Here is a 9,255-nt window from a genome sequence, read left to right as displayed (position 1 = left end):
ATTGTTTAATAAATAAGAACTCATAAATAAATTTGTTTTTCATTTTTGAAAGGAGAAGAAAAACAAAGAATGTTTTGTATTTCGGTCTTTCCATTTTTGACTGCTGAGTTTTTTTTTCCTGTAAATTAAATGGAACTGGTTATTTAATACTGGAATTGTTTTCTGATGTTTCCTTTATTTCTTTAGCCATGTTGTCAGGTCACTATTAAAATCACTCACTGCCAACATTTAGTTATATTGATTCACTTTATCTGTTATTCTGTATTTATTGTATTTGTTATTCTTGTTAAATTTCTAGCTTTATCCCTCGTATAATTTTATATAAACTTTACATGACCATGGTGTAAAAACTGGCAAATAAAATAGTTAATTAGACATAAAATTTTATTCAATTAATTTCTTAACAAAGAGTTAAAAATATTAAAGGTTTTTTCTGGGAGTTTGCTCCAGGCCTTTTCCCTGCTTGTGTTGACCCTTTGACTAGTTCTTTTCTTTTCTATAATTTTCCCAAATTTAACTTTTGACTGCTTTTGTTAGTTTAGCTTTTCTTGTAGTATTTACCGAACTTTTCATGTTGTATTTTCACTGTCCTGTGTATTTCTCTATATATTGGAACACTATCATGTTGAATCTTGATTGATGCACCTTATTATTTTGTAGATTAAAGGAAAGGAACATTTTGAAAAAATGTCAATTTGTGTAGTAAACGAATTTTGTTCTTTGATTGTCTGCAGAACACCATGTAAATACCCTGGAAGAAAAATTGCCTTCCATGTCAATGAAGGTTCCACTCCTTTTTGGTTATCACTTCTTGTTGAGTTTGAAGATGCAGAGGGAGATTTAGCCTCCATGCATATAAGAGAGGTATGCATTATCTTCCTTTTGCTATTTATATGTTATTTTTCATGCTTTTAATGCTTATTCCTTAATTATCTCAATTTATATTTACATGAACAATAAATGTATTAAAATATGAGGGAGAACGAGTTTAAATAATTGCACAAGAGAGAAGCATGAGCTTCTGTTCAAAGAACAGATGCTACTACAGCTAGCCTCGATTATTTATCCTTTTAAGTACAATAATTTATTGAGACTTATCATATATTTTATAGGTAGAATCCACACTTGATTTATTTAAGTAATAAAGAGCAATGGGTTGCTAATAGTCTACTACTAATCTGAATCTTTGGAATCCTTGGAACACTGCTTCTTGAAAAGTGTTTCAGATTTGACCAAGGGTAATTGGCCTAAACGTGAAATTAAGCATCGTGGTCACTAGATTTCTTTTTTTTTTTTCCCTGATCAATGTAAAAAGGGAAATGTAGAAGAATAGCATGTTAATATGTTATGTTAGTCCCATGTCCAGAATGGACAATTCACATTTACAAATGCTGCGGACGTGTCTCCTTAATTCATGTGCCTTTTTTTTTCTCACCACCTTTTTCAGTTTAGATTAGATTATCTTGGCAAATTTTGCAATCGCAATTTGCATTACTCTTTTCTTTCATCTATATTAAATATGATATCATTATCATAAGGTCATTCCTGATACGCATAATCTGGCACATTGGCATGCAATATTCCTTTTGTGGTGCTTTTACTGTATGCTCTTATTTTGGGACCATTGTTGTGTGTTTCATTTCATACCTCTCCCCACTGAGTCTTATCTAGGGACATAAAGTTAATGCATAGGACCATAAAGTATTTTTAGGTTTTGCAATCTTATTTGCAATTTGACATAATAAATAATACAATTCTCTACATAAGATAATAATAGATATCTCTGCTCACTGAGAAATTATTATTGAATAATTCTTATACTGTTCTTTGAGGTAAGTGGGACCAACCCCAACTAATTTTATTTGCAAATATTCACAGTAAATAAGTAATTATGTTTTTAGCATCTGTATCATCCTATGCCACTCTAACATTCACTTTTCATCTTAAGTTGTGTTCAGGAAGTAATTTAAGACAAAAATAGTAAAATACTAGGACAATGGAGACATAAGACAAAATGCTGTGTTTTCCGTCATTATTTTCCTTTTTTCCAGTTTGGGTAAACAATAAAAATTGGACAAATTTCATTCAAAACTAAAATATTTTACCTATTGTCATATCTTTTTTTCTAAAAACAAAAACAAATTTGTGTCTTCATATTTCTATTTTTAGACAATTACTAAATAAGGCTTTAAATTTTAATGTGACTTCGATACCAACGATCAAAATTTTGTTATTCACCTTTATTTTAGATTTCAAGCTATCACATAGTTTTTAATAGTACTGATGGTGTGTTTTCTTGTTTCATTTGTGGTTGGACTTTGGTATTGGCAGGGAGGGTCAAGTGAGTGGCTGCAGATGAATCATCTATGGGGTGCAAATTGGTGCATTATTGGGGGTCCTTTAAGAGGACCTTTCTCAGTGAAACTAAGCACTTCCTCCGGAAGAACCCTCTCTGCAAGAGATGTTATTCCTACCAATTGGGTTCCAAAGGCCACTTACACTTCTCGCCTAAATTTCTACGCCTAAGGTTCCTTCCCAATCTTGGTAATTAATCATCACTTCTTTTTTTAACCTGGTTATAAAACTTGGTCAACTCCCACAACCCAAAAAAATAGTCTTCATATGCCTTCTTACGTGGATTTCCCTTTATATGTTGCCAGTGCTTTGCACAATTTTACTATTACAATAGTTTTTCACTTGTTTCCTTTTTTTTCACCCTTTTCGTTTTTCTTTTCTTTTTTTTTTATAAGAAAAGTAGCCATTTGGACTTTGGAGTGCATAGGCATAAGCGGCATGTATCCAAAGGATCCTTTCTCCCTTTTCTTATTTATTATTAATTTTTTTTTTCTCAGTTGTCTTGATTGATTTTGTATACCTACCTTTCTGGTGTGTGTAATTGTTGGTAGTAAATGTCATATGTAGCCCTCTCCAAAAGAGGAGAGAGAGCGTGTAGTGTGAATTGCGTGTAGCACTGTGTGTGTACTGGGTGGGCCTGTTGGGCTCTTTAATGAATATTTATTTTGTGTTCTTGAATCTTGATTCTTGAGTGTCTATGTTTTGCCTTGATGATCATGTGTGAAAAACTGAAAAGTGCAGCAAGTGGGGTCTTATAGCTCTGTTATTTTTATCCTTTATATTTTTTCATTGCACTAATTAATTTCCATGTTGACCAAAAGAAACAATAATGGACACGGATTTATTACTACTTGTATATATTAAACTAGGAATTTTTGGATCAAACATTTTTTAAAGTGACAGAGTTGGTAGAGTGATAAAAGAAAGAATTAATTTTTTTAAAATCAAGAGAATGGGATTCCTATATGATAAAAATTACAAATTTATTGATAATTACAAATTCAACTGTGATTAATCTGTTATTCTATCACTTTATTAATTTTCTTACAGGATTTAAATTCCGAATTTTTCTACTCTATATTTAATTCATATCATGACCATAAGCAACTTTGTCTTCATGGGAATTTGGTTGATGCTACCAAATATAAATTACGCATTAATTATACTTGCTAAATTTTCATAAACTATTCGCAACTATTTATCATGCGAGGATTCCTTCATGTACTGCATGAATTAAGAAAGTGGAAAACACATAAGCATGGGATTCTGTACCACTACCAACAGTTCAACACTCCTCTAAGTTAAGACAAAGCATAGACCAAAAAAGCAAAATTGAACGGTTGGCAAAATTTTAATTCATGAATTCTATAACTCTGATGAATTGTCAATTTTAATGGTAAATTAAGGAGCCAGTGTGGTCCTTGAATTCCTTAAGAAGAAGGACTATATATTGATTGGAAAATGTAATTAATGAGTATGTGATTATGAGAGTTCAATATAACCTAATTGATGACCATATATAACCAAATTTAAAAGCGCTGCTTTTATAACGCCTATGCTTAAATAATGCCTAGCTTGCTTTTGAAATTGGAAAACTAAATGAAGAAGCGGGATAGATATTGGAGGAGAGAGCTTTGCTAGAGTTTCAACCTAAGAAGAAGATCTTGTTGAACATCTTGTTGAACGGAGTACTAAGAAAGTTAAAATTCGAGATAATATTGAGCTAAACCAACCGTCTCGCGATATGAAAACTTTAAAATCGGGTGATACAAATTCCTCCGTAGTCCCTAAAATCTCCTATAAAAAGTCCTTCTTAACCCTGACTGGTAAGAGTCTTGCAGGAGGACCGGAGGACAATGATGATGGCATGGCAGACGATGCTCCAAATCCTAAGGACTACTGGTATGAAGAGAATAATAATCAGAATGGAGATGACAATCCGTTCAACCCCTGTCCTATGATTCCAGTTTTTAAAGAGGAGTTTGAAGACTGGTATAGGTCTTGCAAAAGTGCCTTCATTATCAAGTTACTGGGCAAACGAGTGAGCCTAGCCTTTATGAAACAACGCCTTAAAAGAGATCGGGTAAGAAAAGATTCAACTGATTTTATTGATATGAACCTTGATTACTTTCTTCTTCATGTTTCAGACGAGAAAGATTATTACCACGCTCTTATGGAAGGACCTTGGATGGTTTCAGGGCATTATTTGATAGTTCAAAAGTGGAGACCATTTTTCTTGTCGTCAGAGAATGTGGTACGCAAGATTGCGGCTTGGATCAGTATCCCGAACCTCCCTATTGAGCTCTATAATCAACGCTTCTTATGGAGGGTTGGGTCAGCTATTGGACATATGCTTAAGATTGTTGCACTACATCTATTCATTCTCGAGAAAAATTTGCTAGAATTTGTGTGGAGATTGACCTTGCTAAAAAATTGGTGTCCCGTATATCTGGGGAGCAAACTGAACATTGAATATGAAGGCCTTCATCAAATTTGCTTCTCTTGTGAAAAATATGGGTACAGGTCAAACTTTTGCTATGAAAATCAAAGAGTTCAAGATCAGCAAATTCCTACTTCTGAGAAAAGTAAACCTTCCGACGATGGCCAAATTCCAGTGAGTGAAGGTGATAATAATGAAAATAATGGAGAGCAAGATTCTGCACGTGATTTTTGCATTGGTTAAGCTCCCCCGGATTTTGGGCTGTAGATGTTGGTAAAAAGACCCATGAGGAGAAAGAATGATTTTTTCCTTATTAAAAAAGGTAGCAATTATGGCAAGAATCCATATTCCAATATAGAAAGGGATGAAAATCACGACTATTGAGAAGGAGGGTCACGTTATAATATTCTATATGAGGAGGCCAATGATGACATGCACGTGGAGAATCAAAATATGATGGAAAGTGACGAGTCTAAGGAAGGAGAGTTGCAATTAGTCCAGGTTGAATCTCAAAAGGGAGTAGGTAATTCAAAGAAAGTCTCAAAGTCTGGAACTTCCAAAAATAATTCTCTTCAAAAGAAAGGTCCAATCCCAAAAATGGGTGGTGCAAAGAATGAGAAGATCAATCAGCCCAAACAAAAGAATTATGGTAAGCAAGTGGTAGTCCCGATCGAAAATTCCAAAATTCCTTCTTCACCAAAAGCTAAGTGCAAGGACCCTGATGTGGAAGCTATGGAGCTAGTTACGTTGGATAGTATGAGGAGAATTTCAAAGGAGCAATGGGAGGCTTTCCTTCTCTCAAAAGAGTCTCAACAAGGTATGCAGAAGTAAATGACTAGGAGAGATGCCACATCCTCTCACGGTGGTGGTAGCGGTGCTGGTCGGGAACCGCTATCAAATACCCAGCTAGGGAGACCTCCAGATGTTGATATGGTCTCTTTGCTAAAGAATAAAAAACACGATGGGATACCTCTCTACGACCGCTCTGGTTCGAAGCAGAGGGTGTATGCCCAAATCTGAGGTGCCAATTCTCTGTAACCATCTTTTTCTTTTGTTTCCTTATGAATATTATTAGTTAGAATTGTAGAGGAGTTACTGGCAAGGTGTTTTCTTCTCTTATTAAGGATTTAAGGCGCGAGTTCGATGCCAATTTTCTTCTTCTTTATGAAACCCACATTAGTGGTGATGGGGAGAAGCAGTCAGAAATAATTTGGGTTTGGATGGGAAGTTGTGGAGGAAGCTATTGGACACTCTGGTAGTATATAGGTGCTGTGGGACTCTGTGGTTTGAAAAGTTGATATCCTAGGACGTAATAAACAACTTGTTTATATGTTGGTCTCCTGCAATAATACCTCTTCTTAGCTTCTTACAAATGTGTATGGGAGTCCTCAAAAGGTTAACCGTAAGATTTTGTAGAATAGCTTAAGGCAGATTTCTGATAATATCAATCACCCTTGGTGTGTAATGGGCGATTTTAATGCCACCCTTAGTGATCATGACAGAAGAGGAGGTGCTCTTAGGTCTAATTCTGGTTCCTGTTTGGATTTTCAGTCATGCATTTCGAATTGTGGTTTAATTGATCTGGGTTTCAATGGTTGGCTCTTTACGTGGAGATGAAGAAATTTAGTGGTTAGATTAGATCGTGCTCTTGGCAACTTGGATTGGTAGATAAACTTTCCTGAGGCATGTGTAAAGCACCTCCTTATGTTAAAATCTGATCATGCCCCGTTGTGCGCCTGTGCCTCCAACTTTCATCTGTGTTGACTACTAATGGAGGTAAAAGACTTTTCCATTTTGTAGTTGTTTGGCTGATTCATCTTGACTTTGATAACATGGTTGGGAATTCCTAAAAAGTTGAAAATTTTTGGACCGATGCTATTAAGAATTTCAGAAAGTCTTTAAAGGAATGGAACTTTTCGATTTTTGGGGATATATTTAAGAGAAAGAAGAGAATTTTGCACAAACTTCAAGGTATTGCTAAGGTTCTCGCTAAAGCCTGTAATAGTTATCTTGAGGATTTGCAGTTTCAATTGTGTAAGAATTTTGAGGAAATCTTAGTGCAAGAAGAACTTTTGTGATTTCAAAAGTCTAGGGCTAAGTGGATTGAATTTGGGGATAGGAACACTAGATTCTTTCATGACTCCACCATGGTGAGGAGAATGAGAAATCGGGTGCTGTCTCTTCAGAATGATGCGGGTGATTAGATTTCTAATAAAAATGATTTAGAACAGCTCGTCTTTTCCTTCTTTGCTAATCTCTACCAGGATAGTTCTGAGGCCCTCCTTTTGCTCTAAATAATGCATTTCTGCCCCGTTGTGATGCTGATATTAATATCATCGGGCATATGGTGATCCCGATAGAGATTAAGGACGCCATTTTTGGTATTGAAAGTTTGAAAGCTCTAGGAAGAGATGGGATTCAGGCCATCTTCTATCAAAATTAGTGGGATAGAATTGGTGTCGATTTTTGTAATTTGGTGCAACATATTTTTCTCAATTCCACCTGTGTTAGTGGCATCAATGAGACGTTCATTACTCTTATTCGTAAAGTCGAACATGTTTTTAACATCAAACAAATGCGGCCGATTAGCTTATGCAATGTCTCATATAAAGTGATCACAAAAGTTATTGATAGCCGGATGAGAAGGATTATGGATAAGTTAATCAATCCCACCCATTATAGTTTTGTTCCTGGGCGGCACAGTTCTGATAAAATTATTATTACTTAAGAAGTCATTCTCTATGGAGAATAAGAAGGGGCAGAAAGGATGGATGACTATCAAGATCGACCTAACAAAAGCTTATGATAGATTGAAGTAGTCTTTTGTAAAGGATACATTAATTGATGTTGGGCTTCCCTCCCATATTTTTGTTCTCTGTATTGAGGATGCTTGAAATGCTTTCATGTCAGCTCCAAGACGGCGGCTAGGGATACTCGCAAGAGAAAAAATATTTTATAAAAATACTTGTATTTAAATAACATGTGAAAAAATAGAATTAAAATTAATACATTTAAAGATATTGAGAATTATGAATTTATAGAAAAAAAAAGGAGAAAAAAACTAGTGAAGCGACTAGTTTGGTGCACGACATTCAATTTCAATGACTAAAATGAGTCATTTAATGCAAAGTGAGGAACTAATTTGGTGCATCTATAATGATGACATAACAGATGACATGTGGACGGATACTATTGCGACACGTGACACAAACTGACACATGACTATATAACATTGTGACACGTAGTACAACCGTCTGCGTCAGTATGCCACATGTCACTGGTCAACACATCATCATACCATTACACGTGGCCAAACCATGAAGTGATACGTATCACTAATAGTCTACGTCATCAAGCCATGTCATTAAACAATTTAACAAATAAGGACTAACATGGTAAATTTTTGTCAATCTCAGAGACGTAATTGGTGCAATTAGAATCTCAAGAACGATTTTAGTGCACGATGCCAATCTCAAAAAACCATTTTAGAGTTTAATTCACTTACGACTCATTCAAAATTACATATAAAAAATATTAATAATTAATTAAATTTCTATTTTTGATAATGTCATCCTTTACGTGATTTTTTTATATTATATTTTGTATGGATTTATAAAAAAATGAGTGGCATTATTAAAATAGAAATAACGTTATTATCTCAGAAATTATTTTTCATATGGAATATACATTGGTGTATTTGCTTAATATTGGAGAAGGAGGTGTTTTGCGCCGTTGTAGGTGTCAGGTTCAACACGCCGGGGGACATGGTGATAGGTCCGTCAGAGGCGTGGTAGTTCCCCAGCAACACACAGGGGGTGTGGTGACACGGCGAGCAGGCACGGGTGGCACATGCAGGGGGCGTGTTGCCTCTGAATCTTGAAAATGTTACAGGTCTTCGCTCGTTTCCGAGGAGCTTGCAGGCGTGTTGCAGGTGGTCTACATGCAGGGGACACTCCCACCCCAATAACCCACGACTCTCATTGAAGCTCTATAAATTGAGCTTGTTGATGGAATGCATCATGCGTGTGTTATACGATGCAAAGTGTGTGTGTTACACTGAGAAAGAAGAAGAAGATAGGCTGAAGAAGAGGGGTAAAATAAAAAGCTAACCGTGTGTTGTGATACGAAGAGTGTGTGTTAATGAGAGTTAGGATTTAGGTGTGTTTAAAGAAAAAAAATTATTAGTTTGTGGTGATTAAAAATGGTACATAATTATACGACACTTGAAGGACATATCATTAATTATTTGGATCATCTAATTTATGTAAGTTGATAAATTTTATTATTTTATGTATTTAAATTAAATTTTTTTTTAATTTTTGTTGTTGTTAGTTTATATGAAAATATAATATTATTATTTTAGTATGATTATTTATTATAAATGTAAATATATTTTATTTTATATTAATATAACCTATTTAAAAAAATAATAAGCTTTTATAATTATTTTATGTTTTTTT

The 9,255-nt window shown here is 34.7% G+C and overlaps 1 protein-coding gene across 1 annotated transcript in view; it reads left to right on the top strand.

The window, feature by feature from the left end:
* The window catches only part of LOC107629877 (expansin-B3), a 4,156-nt gene extending 1,329 nt beyond the window's left edge, over window positions 1-2,827 (top strand). The window contains exons 3-4 of the mRNA XM_016332814.2: window positions 735-864; window positions 2,332-2,827. Of these exons, the coding sequence (XP_016188300.1) occupies window positions 735-864; window positions 2,332-2,526 (325 nt within the window). The 3' untranslated portion in view covers window positions 2,527-2,827. The remainder of the gene's footprint in view (window positions 1-734; window positions 865-2,331) is intronic.

This window comes from Arachis ipaensis, chromosome B03 (assembly GCF_000816755.2).
Source record: "Arachis ipaensis cultivar K30076 chromosome B03, Araip1.1, whole genome shotgun sequence".
NCBI lineage: Eukaryota > Viridiplantae > Streptophyta > Magnoliopsida > Fabales > Fabaceae > Arachis > Arachis ipaensis.
This window is presented reverse-complemented; position numbering and strand designations above follow the sequence as displayed.